Source organism: Mytilus trossulus, chromosome 9 (assembly GCF_036588685.1).
Source record: "Mytilus trossulus isolate FHL-02 chromosome 9, PNRI_Mtr1.1.1.hap1, whole genome shotgun sequence".
In the NCBI taxonomy this organism is placed as follows: Eukaryota; Metazoa; Mollusca; class Bivalvia; order Mytilida; family Mytilidae; genus Mytilus; species Mytilus trossulus.
Genome location: NC_086381.1, coordinates 64,391,249 through 64,413,387, shown reverse-complemented (window position 1 = coordinate 64,413,387; position 22,139 = coordinate 64,391,249). Strand labels below are relative to the sequence as shown.

Genomic DNA, 22,139 nt, shown 5'->3' with positions numbered 1-22,139 from the left:
TATATATTTCTTTGTTTTGTTTTGATTCAGATCGGTATTGATGGATGTATTCATACTTTAACAATTTTACCTTTTATGTCTGTCTTGTTTACGCATCGTTATAAATATAATGAAATTTGATGCGACTGTTATACACGTCCGAGGTTTAGAGCTATAAAACTAGGTTCAATCCACCTTTTTTTTTACATAATATCATGCCTGTACCAAGTCAGGAACATGACAGTTGTTATCCAATCATTTGATGTGTTTAAGCATTTCATTTTGCCATTTGGTTATGACTTATAACTAGAAATAGACTATGAGGATTGGTTGAAAACAAAACTTCACGACATTAGAGATGATTTTAGCTGCCCAATTGTGCATTTTTCATTTTTTATTGAAGAGTTCCAAATGGTGAATTTGAAACCATCACGAGTCGGTTGACCGTTATACAGATATGTTCCTTATGACGTCACTACAATCCTGTTTCCTTCTCACGCTTGTGGCCTTCTGAATTAGACTATTTACCGGCTTTGTAATAGCTTGAGCAACACGACGGACGCCACATGTGGAGCATGATCTGCTTACACTTCCGGAGTACCTGAATTGATCCCCTGTTTTAGGTGGATTTCGTGTTGTTGTTGTCCCCTATTTGTAACATTTTGTTCAGGCATCGTTGTTGATACAACAAAGTTTGATGCAGCTGTTGTACAAGTGACAGGTTAAGTTAACTATAAAGCCAGGTTCAATCTACCATTTTCTACATTTGAGAATGCCTGTACTACGTCAGGAATATGATAGTTGTTGTTCATCTGTTTGATGTGTTTTATCATTTGAATTTTCTTGGGAGTTCAGTATTTTTGTTATTTTACTTTATAAATGATAATTATTTTAGAGTCAGATTTATTTATTTTCTTTTATGGCAAATGTCCATTCATATTGCCATTTTTTATATTCTTTAAACGTTTAATGTTTCGTTAGAACATCAGTTAGATATATTATTAGTCACACAGTGTGCAATTGTCCAAACACAGGAATTTATATATCTATTGGTTTTGTTTTCGGTATTGAAATAGTTTTTGAAGTATTAATCATTTGGACAGTATCAATCAAATGTACTAAGATACCAAATATAAACCGTGATAAATGTAAAAATATTGAAAAGTTTTTTTTTAATGAGTCAATGGAATAAGGGAGATAATTCAAATTGAATTGATAAACAAAATCAGTGCAATCTATAAAGACAATATCAACCAATCAAATTGCGAAAACTTTTTCTAAATCAGGATACAATCATTTATTGTACAGCAGTGACGTCAACTCGGTTTCACTTTGCGTGTTATAAGCCATGTTTCCTGTTTGCCAATGTCAATTTAAAGTCAACATACCATTCCATATCAGCAAAATAATGAACCTTACATATTCAATATGTATAACACACAAAAGTAAATTATAAATTGATGTAAAATGAAGCCAATATTCATAAACATAAATGATATATTTCCGATGGTTTTTACTGCATGAATATGTTTTGTTTGCATTGTTTTTTATTAGTTCTCTTGCAAATAAACTCATCATAAAACCAACACCAATAAAATGAATACATGTTAATCTTATTAAAACTGTAACACGACATCAAAAATAAGGAATAAAACCGCTCGGAACGTATATATTTATATAGTTTGTTTTATCAATCAGAAGAAAATAAATCATAAAAGACAAAAAAAAAGTGTTCAAACTGTAAAGGAGAGAAACAACACAGTTACACAATATATCTTATCATATTTTGTTACTAAAATATGTAAATCGTGTGCAATTTCTGTACAGCAGTGTTCTATTCATAAACGTTCTATGCACGACAATTGTACCTTCTTTTGGAATCGTGAACCATCGAAGCGCCGGTTTCATTTTCTAATCTAGAATGTGTTCTCTTCGTTGCCTTCTGACGAAAGCTGCTTGTTAGCTGTCTCCTGGTTTTTTTCTTCTTTTGCCTTCTGTTTTCATCTGCGACCATACCTTCCGCTGTAGTTTGAGATTTCCTTGAATCAATAAAGTGTTGGTAGGAGTAGAAGCCGTTTTTATTATCTGTTATCATCTGCTTAATTGAAAAAATTAATGCTTTCGATTCATCCTCTACATCATTTCCTCTTGTGTCTAGCATTAAATATCTATTTTTGATTCTGTTTAAGAACCGATTCACTGTTTCAGGAAAAGACTTGGTAAAGTCTTCAATTGCTTCATCTTTAGTTTTTCCTTCAATTTGTTTCGAGTGATCAAAATGGGTAAAAACGACAACAGTGTAATTCAAAAAAGATTCACCAAACATATCGGTATATGTCTCGAAAACTTCAATGTCCTCTTTTGTTAATCGACTTGCCTTTACTGTGAGCAGTATAGCATGTGGTCCCGGTGTCGCCAATGAAAAACATCTCTTAATTTCGTTCTTGACCTGTTCTGTAGGAAAACGACTGTCAAAAAGACCAGGGGTATCGATCACACAAATCTTACGACCAAAACGACTGTTCTCCGCTTGTATGGACTTCCTCGCTGCTAGATTGGACAAGGGTTGAAAATTACTTGAATCTGGAAAAATACTTTCACCTATCAAAGTATTACCCACACTACTCTTCCCTGTTCCAGTTTTTCCTAGCAATACAATTCTGAGTACATCTGTATCCATCTAGAATAGATGAATTGATACATTTAATATTGTTAATATTTAAGTGTGAATTTACCTGAAAAAGGTAGTTAATCATATTTATCAATATTTACACAAAATATTAAAGAAAATATTATAACAAATCTGCGAAGATATCTGCCAAATATCACAAAACCATTGTTTGTTCACCAAATAACACAACAGAGGGGGCACAATTAAGGAAATCCTAAAGAACAAAATTGACATATAAAACAGTGCAAGACAACCTGTTTTTGTATGAAATATTAATAGTTAGATAGAAAATATGTACAGAAATGCCACAATTTATTTTTAAACTTACGAAGAATTATTTTCTAAATGTTTTAAAATTCAAAATATTAAGGTAAAGAGTGGATGTGTTTTCTGTGTAACTTTGGTGTCATAAATAAAATGATAAGATATAATCGTGACAAATTTGAAACGAGTACTAAACTTGGGACATCATAAGTTACCAGAAGTATTAAGTATTTGTAGAGGTAGCTAAAATTAAATTCAACAATATTAAAAATTTATCACTGCAAGTGTTTAAGGGTAATTTATATATAAGTTTACAGTTAACTAGGTGATAAATAAATCTTACACATAAAAAACTCATTTTGAAATAGTCAATCTTGAAATCGTACATCAAATAAAACTATGTTGTATATGTATTTAGAAAGGTCACTTGGGAACCATGTATTTGTTGACTTTAAGCACATGTGTTCATATCAAAACATGTTTTTGTTTAATTTGACTAGACATTGGTTATTACCGGTTGAAGTTATATCAATTATGATAACTTTATGCTAGAATTTTAGCGCTTAAATTGTAATATTATAGTCAAGAATTGTCATTCGAGGTTCGCCTATCCAACAGTAAATGTTCGTTTTAAGTATTGAATAAGAACATATTTCGGAAATGCATAAATTTGTGAATTGAAAATAAATATTATAAATTACATTTACCTGTGTATCATTGTATCACTTAAAACTTGTACTACCTTTAATAGCTTTATCAACGGAATTTTACTCACCATATTTACGAATATTCATTAACAGTTTAAATTGTGAAAAATGCTATAACGCATGACACATTTGTATTTAAAAATAAAAACAATATGGTTTCAATGTTTGATATTGAAAATATTTTTGAAAAAAAAAGGGGGGGGGGGGGTTATGAGTGAAAATTTAATGCTTACATGTGACTTTGATATGATATTGAGGTGTTATCCAGAATAATTTAAAATGATGGAATCTCATATGTCGGAAAGAGGAATAAAAATTTGGAAAGGTTCAATCAAATTAAATTCAACAACAATTTATTTTAAATTTGACATTACAAATATTTAAGAAAAGAAATAATTAATGCATCATGGTGATCACTAAATCAAACAAAAACACACATTTAGAAGAGTCAATCTTGAAAAGCTGCTTTAGTTATTGCTATAACTATGTTTTATTGACGGATTTGTAAATATTTATTTGTCTGAATATATTTGAAATAGCGTGTTACTGTGTATTATTGCAATACTGAAAATTATGACTCTCTATTTAATTCTTGATTTAATATCTGTCATATTTCAATTAATTGCTGTCGTAGTATTACGGTATTTTGCTTACCATGGCTTCGAGTTTTGCCTTAGTTGCGGTTTGCTCTAAATGAATGGTTCCCATTTTCTCAGGGGTTTCAATGTTACTTTGGTGACCATCAAAACGAACTTTCTCTCCTATCATGAACTCTCTCTCATTTCGATCGTTAAAGTGTTCATAACTGTTACTTCTCAAAACTTTACTCACTGGTCTCCGTACTGCAAATTCTCTAGACATTACATTTATGCTTTCACCAGACTGCATCTAAAATTGATGAGGTCAAAGCTTTAGTGAAGGTAATAATTTAGTATCTATAAGTTTTATGGCATAACATGAGAATACGGTTTCTAAATATGAATTGTACTTATTCGAATTCTCTTTATGAAATGTAGATCATAAAGGGAGTATTTATAATAAACAAAAAGAATACAAAATAGTGAAGAAAATATAATAAAATATTTGACAAAAGCAAATTCCTCTATGTGACCCAACATAATTTTTCCAGTCTTGTAGCGGAAACGGCATAATGAAATGCATTTGGGATGTGTTCATGGGACACAGATGAGGCCTCCGTTTGACCATTATTGTAAATGCAGCACAGCAAATTTAAACTAGAAGCTCTAAACAGCCTGTATCGCTCACCTTGATCTATGTGAATATTAAACAAAGGAAGCAGATAGATTCATGACAAAATTGTGTTTTGGTGATGGTGATGTGTTTTTAAATCTTAATTTACTGAACATTCTTGCTACTTACTAACATCTCTATCTATAATGAACTTGGCCCAGTAGTTTCAGTGGATAATGTTAGTAAAAATTTACAACTTTAATGAAAATTGACTATAAAGGACAATTACTCCTTAGGGGGTCAACTGACCATTTCAGTCATATGGACTTATTCGTAAATCTTACTTTGCTAAACATTATTGCTGTTTACAGTTTATCTCTATCTATAATAATATTCAAGATAATAACAAAACACAGTAAGATTTCCTAAAAATTATCAATTCAGGAGCAGCAACCTAATAACGGGTTGTCCGATTCATCTGAAAATTTTAGGGCAGATGGATCTTGACCTGATTAAAACTCAATTCCTGTCAGATTTGCTCCTAATGCTTTGAGTTATAGGGCAAAAACTGCATTTTACCCCTATGTTATATTTTAAGCCATGGCGGCCATCTTGGTTGGTTGGCCGGATCACGCCACACATTTTTTTAAACAATATATCCAAATGATGATTGTGGCCAAGTTTGGTTGGCCCAGTATTTTCAGAGGAAAGGTTTTTGTGAAAGCAAATGACGGACGACGACGACGGCGGACGACGACGATAATGGACGACGATGGACGACGGACGCATTGTGATGAGAAAAGCTCACATGACCCTTCGGGCCAGGTGAGCTAGACATGATATGATACACTTTTTAGGTGATCACTTAATCAAACGAAAACATCCATTAGACTCTCTTGCCATGCTGTCCAAGATTTTATTTTAATTTCTTTTACCTCAAAAATTATGCAGGACAGTCAAAATCAAAAATTAAATTATTTTAATATTGTCGTTGAATGAAAATATGGGGTATTGTACTTTTTTACGTTTCTGTTTTCTTTACCATTTAACAGTACCATATGCTTCTTTTCAGTAAATTTTCAGGTGATTTCTTATGACAATTTGACATGCGAATCGTTATGAAAAAATGAATATAGAATCTTCATAATACCGCCACTGATTTGGCTTTGTGTGATTAAAAGGGATATATTCTGCAAAACAACGTCTCGTTTCTGGAATTAATTGTTTCTGAATATACATCCATTTGCCAAAAATGTGTTATTCTTATCTTAGTTGGAAGAGAAAGCTTTTGGGAGTTAATGAGCCTATATTTTTTAAGTGATCGAATCTTTATAGGTGAGAATACTTTTTCAGCTATGAAAAAATAAAAGATTGTCCAGATCTATGGAGCAGTCAAGTAGAAATAAATGTTTTACGACTGTTGGTCTGAGTCCGACTGTAATACTACCTTTAGATAATATATACAAGTAGCCAATTTTACAATAACTTTAAACACCTATTTCTTATAATTTGACATGAGAATCTTTATGAAAAACCGAAAACAGAATCTTAATAATACCTCCTTTGACCTGGCTTTGGTATATGTGGTTAAAAGAAAGATATTCTGCAAAACAGCGTCCCGTTTCTGGAATTTATTGTTCCATAATATACAACCATTTGCCCAGTGTGCTATTCTTATCTTAGTTGGAAGACAAAGCTTTTGAAAGTTAATAAGCCTATACTTTTTAAGTGATCGTATCTTTATAAGTGAGAATACTTGTTCAGCTATAAAAAAATAAAAGATTGTCCAGATCTATGGAGCAGATAAATAGAAATAAATGTTTTACGACTGTAATACTACCTTTAGATAATATATAGCCAATTTTACAATAACTTTAAACACCTTAATTTTGCAATCAGTTATTTTTCATATCTATATTATCTATTATAGTTTATAGTATTACTATACGTTACTCACCTTGTTGTGGACCAAACACCTTAATCTGAACTCTTCATTCTGAAAATGATAAAATCAAAGGGATTTTATATAGGTTTTAATATGCATAAGTTTTATTTTAAACACACTCGTTCAGAAAATTAATTTACGGATATAAAAACAATTGCATGTGCCATAATTATTAATGAGACATTTTTCTTCCATTTACCAAATGACATAGAATTTAACAGCTATAGGTCACCATACGGTTGTCAACAATAAGTAAAACCAACATCGCAGAGTCAGCTATGAAAGCTCCAAAATTACACATTAAAAACAATTAGATGCGTATCTTTCCATTTGTATAGATACAGTTGAAACTGCGCTAATTTTAATTAATTGCGTTATATACACTAATGGAACACTTCGTCGAATATTTGGACGGTTAACATCTTTTTTTACAAACAATTTCCGTTCTCTGAACAAATATATAATACTCGTATAAGTATCATTACCGTGTTCTTTTCATTAAAAGTTCTTATTCATATTGAATACATCTACATATTTTTAGGGGAATGATTTATCAATATTTAAATCATACAAACCTCAATATTTATTAAGTTGCAACACTACCACTTTAAAAGAAGATATGAATCGTTGTAGTAAGGTGATAACTAAATTAAACAATAACAAATGGGGAAAGTTTCCATTGAACAGAGACGAAGTATCAACATGCAAAACACTTTAAAAGGACAAGACTGAAAAACGATACCAATATTCAAATATTATATGTGTTTTGCGATAATAGGCATTGTGTCAAATTTTCATAATTTTTGTTTGAGTCAAACTTAAGTTAGTGAACGGAAACGAGAATCCAGCAATGTTTCTGTTTATAAAGAGGCATAACTCTAGAAAAATATAAGTGATACTACCAAAATCCAAATCTGGTCTGTACTTCGTGGTAATAAGCATTGTGAACAAATTTCATAACATTTGGTTGAGGGTTGAAGTCTTAAGATAGAAAACTAAAACAAACAACTCGACGGTTATTTTTAACGGTAATAACTCAAGAACGGTGAAAGTGATGCCACCAAATTTCAATATCAACATGGTTTTTGTGTTAATCAGCATTTTAAATAAGTTTAATAACATTTGGTTAAGGAAAACTAAAGTCAGAGATCGGAAACCAACTTTGGAACGCACGGAAAGACAAGGGTAAAACATAATGCCCCGCCGATACGTCTGTAACAAGAAAAACAATGCATACACAAGCCTAAACTATTGATTAATATTTGGATTTAATTGTGTTTCGAAGAAATATAAGTATTCGAAAAGGTTAAAGGTTAAGTTAAATTCTTTTATTAAATTGCTTCACAATTCCAAATTTCTTGGTTTTGCCAGTAAGACAGTAGAAAAAAGAAAAAGAAATAAGCAGTATATATGCATAATGGCTTCTGATTTTTTTATTTTTATTTTTTTATTTTCAGATTCTTACAAGGAATGCATATCAAATCAGAAGAATACACCATCTGAAGAAAAACTAAGCAGAAGTGGTTCAAGAGGGAGGGTTCTGTCAGGGTGGACCACCCTTTTTGTGTGGATCAGCCCTTGTTGAGGTCATCTTTAAAGGTCAAACAGAACTTTCTGAACTCCAGCTGGACATTTAACAGTTCAGATGGACTTCTTAAAGCTAGCCGGACTTTGTAAAGTCCGGTTGAACTTTATAGAGGCCATATTTTTGCCAGAAATGCCGGCTGAATTTTTTCAGACGTACTTTTATGAAAGTCCAGCTGGACTTTCTGAACCGGACTCCTGCTAATTTAAATATTTCGAGCCGGTTTACGGCTAATTTCGCTGAAAGTCCAGCCGGGTTATCCATTATAAGCAATTCAAAGAACAGTTTAAATGATTATTATAAGTACGGTTACAGTAAGGCTACTGTCCGGTTGGAGTACGTATCAAGTTTTTCGTACGGGATATAGTATTATTATACATTACTCACATTGTTTTCTTCCAACAATCCTTGCCTTAACTCTTCCATCTGAAAATGATAACTCAGATATTTTATATAGGTTTTTACTATGCATGAGTTTTGTTTTAAACACACTCGTTCAGAAAATGAATTTACGGATATAAAAACAATTGCATGTGCCATAATTATTAATGAGACATCTTTCTTCCATTTACAAATGACATAAAATTTAACAGCTATAGGTCACCATACGGTTTTCAACAATAAGGCAAACCAACTTCGCAAAGTCAGCAACGAAAGCCCCAAAATTAGCCATTAAAAACAATTAGATGCATTTTTTTTTCCACTTGTATAGATACAGTTGAAACTACGCTAATTCTATTAAAGTGCGTCATATAAACTAATGGAGCAGTCAGTCGAATATTTGGACGGTTTTCGTCTTTATTTACAAACAATAAACACATATATATTACTTATAATAATCGTATAAGCGGTATTCTTCTGATCATAACCGCGTACTGAAAACAGAATCTTATTAATACCTCCTTTGACTTGGCTTTGGTATATGTGGTTAAAAGGAATATATTCTGTAAAACAGCGTCCCGTTTCTGGAATTTATTGTTCCATAATATACAACCATTTGCCCTGAATGTGCTATTCTTATCTTAGTTGGAAGAGAAAGCTTTTGGAAGTTAATGAGCCTATATTTTTTAAGTGATCGTATCTTTATAAGTGAGAATACTTTTTCAGCTATAAAAAAAATAAAACATTGTCCAGATCTATGGAGCAGTTAAGTAGAAATTATTGTTTTACGTCTGTTGATCTGAGTCAGACTGTAATACTACCTTTAGATAATATATAGCCAATTTTACAATAACTTTAAGCACCTATATTCTTATAACTTGACATGAGAATCTTTATGAAAAACTGAAAAACAAATCTTATTAATACCTCCTTTGACTTGGCTTTGGAATATGTGGTTAAAAGGACGATATTCTGAAAAACAGCGTCCCGTTTCTGGAATGTATTGTTCCATAATATACAACCATTTGCCCTGAATATATGCTGTTCTTATCTTAGTTGGAAGAGAACGCTTTTGGAAGTTAATTAGCCTATATGTTTAAAGTGATCGTATCTTTATAAGTGAGAATACTTTTTCAGCTATAAAAAAATAAAAGATTTTCCAGATCTATGGACCAGTTAAGTACAATTAAATGTTTTACGTCTGTTGGTCTGTGTCCGACTGAAATACTGCCTTTAGATAATATATACTAGTAGCCAATTTACAATAACTTTAAACACCTATATTCTTATAATTTGACATGAGAATCTTAATGAAAAACTGAAAACAGAATGTTATTAATACCTTATTTGACTTGGCTTTGGTATATGTGGTTAAAAGGAAGATATTCTGAAAGACAGCGTCCCGTTTCGGGAATTTATTGTTCCGTAATATACAACCATTTGCCTTGAATGTGCTATTCTTATATTAGTTGGAAGCCAAAGCTTTTGGAAGTTGATGAGCCTATATTTTTTTAGAGAGATCGTATCTTTATAAGTGAGAATACTTTTTGAGCTATAAAAAAATAAAAGATTGTCCAGATCTATGGAGCAGTTAAGTAGAAATTAATGTTTTACGTCTGTTGATCTGAGTCCGACTGTAATACTACCTTAAGATAATATATACTAGTAGCTAATTTACAATAACTTTATACAACACCTATATTCTTATAATTTGACATGAGAATCTTTATGAAAAACTGAAAACAGAATCTTAATAATGTCTCCTTTGACGTGGCGATGGTATATGTGGTTAAAAGGTAGATATTCTGAAAAACAGCGTCCCGTTTCCGGAATTTATTGTTCCATAATATACAACTATTTGCCCTGAATGTGCCATTCTTATCTTAGTTGGAAGACAAAGCTTTTGGAAGTTAATGAGCCTATATATTTTTTAAGTGATCGTATCTTTATAAGTGAGAATACTTTTTCAGCTATAAAAAAAATAAAAGATTGTCCAGATCTATGGACCAGTTAAGTACAAATAAATGTTTTACGACTATTGGTCTGAGCCCGACTGTAATACTACCTTTAGACAAAATATATAAAATATTGATTTATATGGTATGATTGCCAATGAGACAACTATCCACAAAAGACCAAAATGACACAAACATTAACAATTAGCCAATTTTACAATAACTTTAAACAACTATATTTGCAATCAGTTATTTTTCATATCTATATTATCTTTTATAGTATATAGCATTACTATACATTACTCACTTTTTTTACGATCAAACACCTAGGTATTAACTCTTCAATCTGAAAATGATAAAATCAGAGATTTTATATAGGTTTTTAATATGCATAAGTTTTGTTTTAAACACACTCGTTCAGAAAATGAATTTAAGGATATAAAAAACAATTGCATGTGCCATAATTATTAATGAGACATCTTTCTTCCATTTACCAAATGACATAGAATTTTACAGCTATAGGTCACCGTACAGTTGTCAACGATAATTAAAACCAACATCGCAGAGTCAGCTATGAAAGTCCAAAATTTAAACATTAAAAACAATTAGCTGCGTATCTTTCCATTTGTATAGATACAGTTGAAACTGCGCCAATTTTAATTAATTGCGTCATATAAACTAATGAAGCACTCCGTCGAATATTTGGACGGTTTACATCTTTTTTTACAAACAATTTCCGTTCTCTGAACACATATATATTACATATGATACTCGTATAAGCGGTATTCTTCTAATCATAACCGTGTTCTTTTCAGTATAAGTTCTTATTCATATTAAATAAATCTACATATTTTTAGGAGAATGATTTATCAATATCAAAATCATACAAAACTCAACATGCTCAATGTTTATTATATTGCAATACTTTCACTTTAAAAGAAGAAATGAATCGTTGTAGTAAGGTGATAACTAAATTAAACAATAGCAAATGGGGAAAGTTACCATTGAACATAAAGGAGTCCCCACATGCAAAACACTTGAAAAGGACAAGACTCAAAAACGATACCAATATTCAAATATTATTTGTGTTTTGTGATAATAAGCATTGTGTAAAATTTCCATAATTTTTGTTTGAGTCAAACTTAAGTTAGTGAACGGAACGAGAATTCAGCAATATTTCTGTTTATAAAGAGGCATAACTCTAGAAAAATATAAGTGATACTACCAAAATCCAAATCTGGTCTGTACTTCGTGGTAATAAGCATTGTGAACAAACTTCATAACATTTGGTTGAGCGTTGAGGTAAACTTAAGATAGAAAACTAAAACAAACAACTCGACGGTTATTTTTAACGGTAATAACTCAAGAACGGTGAAAGTGATGCCACCAAATTTCAATATCAACATGGTTTTTGTGTTAATCAGCATTTTATATAAGTTTAATAACATTTGGTTAAGGCAAACTAAAGTAAGAGATCGGAAACCAACTTTGGAACGTACGGAGAGACAAGGGTAAAACATAATGCCCCGCCGATACGTCTGTAACAAGAAAAACAATGTATACACAAGACTAAACTATTGATTAATATTTGGACTTCATTGTTTTTCCATGAAATATAAGTATTTGGAAAGGTTAAATTAAATTCTTTTACCGTTATTATTGCAAATGCAACACCGCCAAAAGACATCGTATCTTTATATCTATAAGAGAGAATACTTTTTTCAGCTATAGAAAAAGTAAAAGATTGTCGAGATCTCTGGAGCAATTAAGTCGACATAAATGTTTTTCGACTGTTGGTCGGAGTCCGACTGATGCACTACCTTTAGATAATATATAGCCAATGTACAATAACTTTAAATACCTATATTTACAATCAGTTATCTTTCATATCTGTATTACCTATTATAGTATATAGTATTACTATACATTACTCACCTTGTTTTCTGTCGAAAATCTTTGCCTTAACTCTTCCATCTGAAAATGATAAAATCCGAGATTTTATATAAGTTTTTAATATGCATAAGTTTTGTTTTAAACACACTCATTCAGAAAATGAATTTACGGATATAAAAAACAATTGCATGTGCCATAATTATTAATGAGACATCTTTCTTCCATTTACCAAATGACATAGAATTTTACAGCTATAGGTCACCGTACAGTTGTTAACGATAATTAAAACCAACATCGCAGAGTCAGCTATGAAAGCCCCAAATTTAAACATTAAAAACAATTAGATGCCTATCTTTCCATTTGTATAGATACAGTTGAAACTGCGCCAATTTTAATTAATTGCGTCATATAAACTAATGAAGCACTCCGTCGAATATTTGGACGGTTTACATCTTTTTTTACAAACAATTTCCGTTCTCTGAACACATATATATTACATATGATACTCGTATAAGCGGTATTCTTCTAATCATAACCGTGTTCTTTTCAGTATAAGTTCTTATTCATATTAAATAAATCTACATATTTTTAGGAGAATGATTTATCAATATCAAAATCATACAAAACTCAACATGCTCAATGTTTATTATATTGCAATACTTTCACTTTAAAAGAAGAAATGAATCGTTGTAGTAAGGTGATAACTAAATTAAACAATAGCAAATGGGGAAAGTTACCATTGAACATAAAGGAGTCCCCACATGCAAAACACTTGAAAAGGACAAGACTCAAAAACGATACCAATATTCAAATATTATTTGTGTTTTGTGATAATAAGCATTGTGTAAAATTTCCATAATTTTTGTTTGAGTCAAACTTAAGTTAGTGAACGGAACGAGAATTCAGCAATATTTCTGTTTATAAAGAGGCATAACTCTAGAAAAATATAAGTGATACTACCAAAATCCAAATCTGGTCTGTACTTCGTGGTAATAAGCATTGTGAACAAACTTCATAACATTTGGTTGAGCGTTGAGGTAAACTTAAGATAGAAAACTAAAACAAACAACTCGACGGTTATTTTTAACGGTAATAACTCAAGAACGGTGAAAGTGATGCCACCAAATTTCAATATCAACATGGTTTTTGTGTTAATCAGCATTTTATATAAGTTTAATAACATTTGGTTAAGGCAAACTAAAGTAAGAGATCGGAAACCAACTTTGGAACGTACGGAGAGACAAGGGTAAAACATAATGCCCCGCCGATACGTCTGTAACAAGAAAAACAATGTATACACAAGACTAAACTATTGATTAATATTTGGACTTCATTGTTTTTCTATGAAATATAAGTATTCGGAAAGGTTAAATTAAATTCTTTTACCGTTATTATTGCAAATGCAACACCGCCAAAAGACATCGTATCTTTATATCTATAAGAGAGAATACTTTTTTCAGCTATAGAAAAAGTAAAAGATTGTCGAGATCTCTGGAGCAATTAAGTCGACATAAATGTTTTTCGACTGTTGGTCGGAGTCCGACTGATGTACTACCTTTAGATAATATATAGCCAATGTACAATAACTTTAAATACCTATATTTACAATCAGTTATCTTTCATATCTGTATTACCTATTATAGTATATAGTATTACTATACATTACTCACCTTGTTTTCTGTCGAAAATCTTTGCCTTAACTCTTCCATCTGAAAATGATAAAATCCGAGATTTTATATAAGTTTTTAATATGCATAAGTTTTGTTTTAAACACACTCGTTCAGAAAATGAATTTACGGATATAAAAAACAATTGCATGTGCCATAATTATTAATGAGACATCTTTCTTCCATTTACCAAATGACATAGAATTTTACAGCTATAGGTCACCGTACAGTTGTTAACGATAATTAAAACCAACATCGCAGAGTCAGCTATGAAAGCCCCAAATTTAAACATTAAAAACAATTAGATGCCTATCTTTCCATTTGTATAGATACAGTTGAAACTGCGCTAATTTTAATTAATTGCGTCATATAAACTAATGAAGCACTCCGTTTTTTTACAAACAATTTCCGTTCTCTGAACACATATATATTACATATGATACTCGTATAAGCGGTATTCTTCTAATCATAACCGTGTTCTTTTCAGTATAAGTTCTTATTCATATTAAATAAATCTACATATTTTTAGGAGAATGATTTATCAATATCAAAATCATACAAAACTCAACATGCTCAATGTTTATTATATTGCAATACTTTCACTTTAAAAGAAGATATGAATCGTTGTAGTAAGGTGATAACTAAATTAAACAAAAGCAAATGGGGAAAGTTACCATTGAACATAAAGGAGTCCCCACATGCAAAACACTTGAAAAGGACAAGACTCAAAAACGATACCAATATTCAAATATTATTTGTGTTTTGTGATAATAAGCATTGTGTAAAATTTCCAAAATTTTTGTTTGAGTCAAACTTAAGTTAGTGAACGGAACAAGAATTCAGCAATGTTTCTGTTTATAAAGAGGCATAACTCTAGAAAAATATAAGTGATACTACCAAAATCCAAATCTGGTCTGTACTTCGTGGTAATAAGCATTGTGAACAAATTTCATAACATTTGGTTGAGGGTTGAGGTAAACTTAAGATAGAAAACTAAAACAAACAACTCGACGGTTATTTTTAACGGTAATAACTCAAGAACGGTGAAAGTGATGCCACCAAATTTCAATATCAACATGGTTTTTGTGTTAATCAGCATTTTATATAAGTTTAATAACATTTGGTTAAGGCAAACTAAAGTAAGAGATCGGAAACCAAATTTGGAACGTACAGAGAGACAAGGGTAAAACATAATGCCCCGCCGATACGTCTGTAACAAGAAAAACAATGTATACACAAGACTAAAATATTGATTAATATTTGGACTTCATTGTTTTTCCATGAAATATAAGTATTCGGAAAGGTTAAATTAAATTCTTTTACCGTTATTATTGCAGTGTTCCAGCTTGAATCTCAGGGCAGAAGGGTGCTACTTGTCTGAAAGGGCACTTTAGCGCAATAACCCAAATTGTAAGGGCACTGTTTGGCAGTGTATTAATAACCTTGAATACATGTATATATTGCAAGGCTCAGCTGCAGAACATTACTTGTATTTTAACCTTATTCAAAAATTAATGTGTTCCAAGTGTTGGTTCCAGTAAGATTTTTTTATTATCAAATTATCATACCAAGACACAAAGCATATCATTTTAATTGATGTAAATTTATGCAAACTGTGCATTTTGATCAGGAAAAAAACCCTTAGAATTTTTTTTTTTTTTAATTTTATAATTTATATAACTTAATTATACAAGTCTATAAAAAATAAACAAGTAGTTCTGAAAGATTGAGCTAAACAAAATTGAATTTGTTATGTAATTAAATTATTTACTTTAAAATTACTTGTTTAGACATATAGTATTTGTGTTATTGAAAGTTACCTAACTTGTAATCATTTAAATTGTTACAAAAAAGTATTAAGAAGTGCACACCAAAGTGCTCCTAAGTAGGGAGTTTTATAAATATAACAGGTGATACAAGAGATGATTATATTATAATGATGCAATAATAAATTGCATATATTACAGTAGGTATAAACTCCATTATGGTTAAAAAAATAAAAGCATTTGTTAAGCGCTCCTATGTAAGGAGGATTATAATACAAGAACTAAAACAGGAAGTGGTGCAATCTTATTATGTTCAAATACAAATTTCCCTGGGTCTTCTTTTAATTTCATACTAGTGGTTATAAAACAAAACGTTTTTACCACTCTACCAATTTAGTCAAAACTTACATGTAGTATGCCTTTTAAATTGTTTTAAATTTTTTTTTTTTTATGTGTTCATATGCTATGATACGTAAACATTACAAATGGCTACCATGTTGGAATTTCATTCTGTAATAAATATCTAGTATTTGTTCAATTATCTTAAATCCACTAATTAGCAGTGAACAATCATTAGCAGAGGTGATAAAACTGCCAAAGGCATTAGGTATTTAACTTAATCCTATTGTCAGTTAATTAGTGTTACACAATCAGGTAACAATTTTACCGGAAACGCCAGAAGGCAGGAAATTTGTAAAATGTATCTTTTGAAAAGGCAGAAGGGGGCATTCTTTGGCTTTGGAGGGCAGAAGGGCGGGGGTAAGGGCACCAAGGGCGGGGCGCCCTTCTATTTAGGGCAGGCGGGAACACTGTATTGCAAATACAACACCGCCAAAAGACATCGTATCTTTATATCTATAAGAGAGAATACTTTTTTCAGCTATAGAAAAAGTAAAAGATTGTCAAGATCTCTGGAGCAATTAAGTCGACATAAATGTTTTTCGACTGTTGGTCGGAGTCCGACTGATGTACTACCTTTAGATAATATATAGCCAATGTACAATAACTTTAAATACCTATATTTACAATCAGTTATCTTTCATATCTGTATTACCTATTATAGTATATAGTATTACAATACATTACTCACCTTGTTTTCTGTCGAAAATCTTTGCCTTAACTCTTCCATCTGAAAATGATAAAATCCGAGATTTTATATAGGTTTTTAATATGCATAAGTTTTGTTTCAAACACACTCATTCAGAAAATGAATTTACGGATATAAAAACAATTGCATGTGCCATAATTATTAATGAGACATCTTTCTTCTATTTACCAAATGACATAGAATTTAACAGCTATAGGTCACCGTACAGTTGTCAACAATAAGTAAAACCAACATCGCAAAGTCAGTTATGAAAGCCCAAAAATTACACATTAAAAACAAATAGATGCGTATCTTTCCATTTGTATAGAAACAGTTGAAACTGTGCTTATTCTAATAAATTGCGTCATATAAACTAATGGAGCACTCCGTCGAATAATTGGACGGTTTACATCTTTATTTACAAACAATTTCCGTTCTCTGAACAAATATATAATACTCCTATAAGCGGTATTCTTCTAATCATTACCGTGTTCTTTTCATTATAAGTTCATATTCATATTAAATACATCTACATATTTTTAGGAGAATGATTTATCAATATTTAAATCATACAAAACTCAATATTTATTATATTGCAACACTACCACTTTAAAAGAAGATATGAATCGTTGTAGTAAGGTGATAACTAAATTAAACAAAAGCAAATTGGAAAAGTTACCATTGAACATAAAGGAGTCCCCACATGCAAAACACTTGAAAAGGACAAGACTCAAAAACGATACCAATATTCAAATATTATATGTGTTTTGTGATAATAAGCAGTGTGTAAAATTTTCATAATTTTTGTTTGAATCAAACTTAAGTTAGTGAACGGAAACGAGAATTCAGCAATGTTTCTGCTTATAAAGAGGCATAACTCTAGAAAAATATACGTGATACTACCAAAATTCAAATCTGGTCTGTACTTCGTGGTAATAAGCATTGTGAACAAACTTCATAACATTTGGTTGAGGGTTGAGGTAAACTTAAAGATAGAAAACTAAAAAAAACAACTCGACGGTTATTTTTAACGGTAATGACTCAAGAACGGTGAAAGTGATGCCACCAAATTTCAATATCAACATGGTTTTTGTGTTAATCAGCATTTTGTATAAGTTTAATAACATTTGGTTGAGGCAAACTATAGTAAGATATCGGAAACCAACTTTGGAACGTACGGAGAGACAAGGGTAAAACATAATGCCCCGCCGATACGTCTGTAACAAGAAAAACAATGTATACACAAGACTAAACTATTGATTAATATTTGGACTTCATTGTTTTTCCATGAAATATAAGTATTCGGAAAGGTTAAAATAAATCCTTTTTTACCGTTATTATTGCAAATGCAACACCGCGAAAAGACATCGTATCTTTATAATTATAAGTCGGATGCTCTTTTTTTCTTCAACTTATTTATGAAATAATTACAACGTTATAAATTGCTTATTTTAATTTTTGAAGAGTAAAAAGAATTAAAAAAATACTACATTAAATAGTTATTCATGCAAAAAAATCAGTTTTAGTGATTTTCAAAGCTTTACTTAATTTGTATGCACTTTAAAGTTATTTAGTCTTATTATACATGTATAATCATGATAATTATCACCACAAGTTTTTAGGAGTAAGCATTTAGCTTCACAATTCCAAATTTCTTGGTTTTGCCAGTAAGACAGTAGAAAAAAGAAAAAGAAATAAGCAGTATATATGCATAATGGCATCTGATTTTTTTTTTTTTTTTTTTTTATTTTCAGATTCTTACAAGGAATGCATATCAAATCAGAAGAATCCACCATCTGAAGAAAAACTAAGCAGAAGTGGTTCAAGAGAGAGGGTTCTGTCAGGACGGACCCCCCTTTTTGTGTGGATCAGCCCTTGTTGAGGTCATCTTTAAAGGTCAAACAGAACTTTCTGAACTCCAGCTGGACATTTAACAGTTCAGATGGACTTCTTAAAGTTAGCCGGGCTTTGTAAAGTCCGGTTGAACTATATAGAGGCCATATTTTTGCCAGAAATGCCGGCTGAATTTTTTCAGACGTACTTTTATGAAAGTCCAGCTGGACTTTCTGCACCGGACTCCTGCTAATTTAAATATTTCGAGCCGGTTTACGGCTAATTTCGCTGAAAGTCCAGCCGGGTTATCCATTATAAGCAATTCAAAGAAAAGTCTAAATGATTATTATAAGTACGGTTACAGTACGGCTACTGTCCGGTTTGAGTATGTATCAAGTTTTTCGTACGGGATAAAGTATTTTTATACATTACTCACATTGTTTTCTGCCAACAATCCTTGCCTTAACTGTACCATCTGAAAATGATAACTCAGATATTTTATATAGGTTTTTAATATGCATGAGTTTTGTTTTAAACACACTCGTTCAGAAAATGAATTTACGGATATAAAAACAATTGCATGTGCCATAATTATTAATGAGACATCTTTCTTCCATTTACAAATGACATAAAATTTAACAGCTATAGGTCACCATACGGTTGTCAACAATAAAGCAAACCAACTTCGCAAAGTCAGCAATGAAAGCCCCAAAATTACCCATTAAAAACATTTAGATGCACTTTTTTCCACTTGTATAGATACAGTTGAAACTACGCTAATTCTATTAAAGTGCGTCATATAAACTAACGGAGCAGTCCGTCGAATATTTGGACGGTTTTCGTCTTTATTTACAAACAATTGTCGTTCTATAAACACATATATATTACTTATAATAATCGTATAAGCAGTATTCTTCTGATCATAACCGCTTACTGAAAACATAATCTTGACAATCTAAGTAGAAATTAATGTTTTACGTCTGTTGATCTGAGTCTGACTGTAATACTACCTTTAGATAATATATAGCCAATTTTACAATAACTTTAAGCACCTATATTTTTATAACTTGACATGAGAATCTTTATGAAAAACTGAAAAAAAATCTTATTAATACCTCCTTTGACTTGGCTTTGGAATATGTGGTTAAAAGGACGATATTCTGAAAAACAGCGTACCGTTTCTGGAATGTATTGTTCCATAATATACAACCATTTGCCCTGAATATATGCTGTTCTTATCTTAGTTGAAAGAGAACGCTTTTGGAAGTTAATGAGCCTATATGTTTAAAGTGATCGTATCTTTATAAGTGAGAATACTTTTTCAGCTATAAAAAAATAAAAGATTGTCCAGATCTATGGACCAGTTAAGTACAAATAAATGTTTAACGTCTGTTGGTCTGAGTCCGACTGTAATACTGCCTTTAGATAATATACTAGTATACTAGTATCCAATTTACAATAACTTTAAACACCTATATTCTTATAATTTGACATGGGAATCTTAATGAAAAACTGAAAACAGAATGTTATTAATACCTTATTTGACTTGGCTTTGGTATATGTGGTTAAAAGGAAGATATTCTGAAAGATAGCGTCCTGTTTCTGGAATTTATTGTTCCAAAATATACAACCATTTGCCTTGAATGTGCTATTCTTATATTAGTTTGGAAGCCAAAGCTTTTGGAAGTTAATGAGCCTATATTTTTTTAGAGAGATCGTATCTTTATAAGTGAGAATACTTTTTGAGCTATAAAAAAATAAAAGATTGTCCAGATCTATGGAGCAGTTAAGTAGAAATAAATGTTTTACGACTGTTGGTCTGAGTCCGACTGTAATACTACCTTTAGATAATATATACTAGTAGCCAATTTACAATAACTTTAAACACCTATATTCTTATAATTTGACATGAGAATCTTTATGAAAAACTGAAAACAGAATCTTAATAATGTCTCCTTTGACGTGGCTTTGGTATATGTGGTTAAAAGGAAGATATTCTGAAAAACAGCGTCCCGTTTCCGGAATTTATTGTTCCATAATATACAACTATTTGCCCTGAATGTGCCATTCTTATCTTAGTTGGAAGACAAAGCTTTTGGAAGTTAATGAGCCTATATATTTTTTAAGTGATCGTATCTTTATAAGTGAGAATACTTTTTCAGCTATAAAAAAAATAAAAGATTGTCCAGATCTATGGACCAGTTAAGTACAAATAAATGTTTTACGACTATTGGTCTGAGCCCGACTGTAATACTACCTTTAGATAAAATATATAAAATATTGATTTATATGGTATGATTGCCAATGAGACAACTATCCACAAAAGACCAAAATGACACAAACATTAACAATTAGCCAATTTTACAATAACTTTAAACACCTATATTTGCAATCAGTTATTTTTCATATCATATTATCTTTTATAGTATATAGTATTACTATACATTACTCACTTTTTTTACGATCAAACACCTAGGTATTAACTCTTCAATCTAAAATGATAAAATCAGAGATTTTATATAGGTTTTTAATATGCATAAGTTTTGTTTTAAACACACTCATTCAGAAAATGAATTTACGGATATAAAAACAATTGCATGTGCTATAATTACTAATGAGACATCTTTCTTCCATTTACAAATGACATAAAATTTAACAGCTATAGGTCACAATACGGTTGTCAACAATAAGTAAAACCAACACCGCAAAGTCAGTTATGAAAGCCCCATAATTACACATTAAAAACAAATAGATGCGTATCTTTCCATTTGTATAGAAACAGTTGAAACTGTGCTTATTCTAATAAATTGCGTCATATAAACTAATGGAGCACTCCGTCGAATATTTTGACGGTTTACATCTTTATTTACAAACAATTTCCGTTCTCTGAACACATATATATTACTTATAATACTCGTATAAGCGGTATTCTTCTAATCATAACCGTGTTCTTTTCATTATAAGTTCTTATTCATATTAAATACATCTACATATTTTTAGGGGAATGATTTATCAATATCAAAATCATACAAAACTCAATATTTATTATATTGCAACACTACCACTTTAAAAGAAGATATGAATCGTTGTAGTAAGGTGATAACTAAATTAAACAAAAACATATAGGGAAAGTTACCATTGAACATAGAAGAGTCCCCACATGCAAACACTTTAAAAGGACAAGACTCAAAAACGGTACCAATATTCAAATATTA

At 30.9% G+C, this 22,139-nt stretch overlaps 1 protein-coding gene and 1 long non-coding RNA gene across 2 annotated transcripts; both read right to left on the bottom strand.

The window, feature by feature from the left end:
• Positions 1–1,516: 1,516 nt before the first annotated feature.
• On the bottom strand, positions 1,517–12,648 carry LOC134684133 (GTPase IMAP family member 9-like). Its single transcript, XM_063543415.1, has 4 exons — positions 12,614–12,648; positions 6,770–6,808; positions 4,276–4,509; positions 1,517–2,659 (listed from the first exon to the last, which is right to left on the bottom strand). The coding sequence occupies exons 3-4, from the start codon at positions 4,507–4,509 to the stop codon at positions 1,829–1,831; spliced, it is 1,065 nt and encodes a 354-aa protein (XP_063399485.1). The 5' UTR covers positions 6,770–6,808; positions 12,614–12,648; the 3' UTR covers positions 1,517–1,828.
• A 4,443-nt stretch (positions 12,649–17,091) lies between these two features.
• LOC134683465 (uncharacterized) lies at positions 17,092–21,418 on the bottom strand. The gene is made up of 3 exons (XR_010101029.1): positions 21,378–21,418; positions 19,361–19,399; positions 17,092–17,133 (listed from the first exon to the last, which is right to left on the bottom strand). It is a non-coding gene; the product is annotated as an uncharacterized LOC134683465 (long non-coding RNA).
• Between the last annotated feature and the right edge of the window lie 721 nt (positions 21,419–22,139).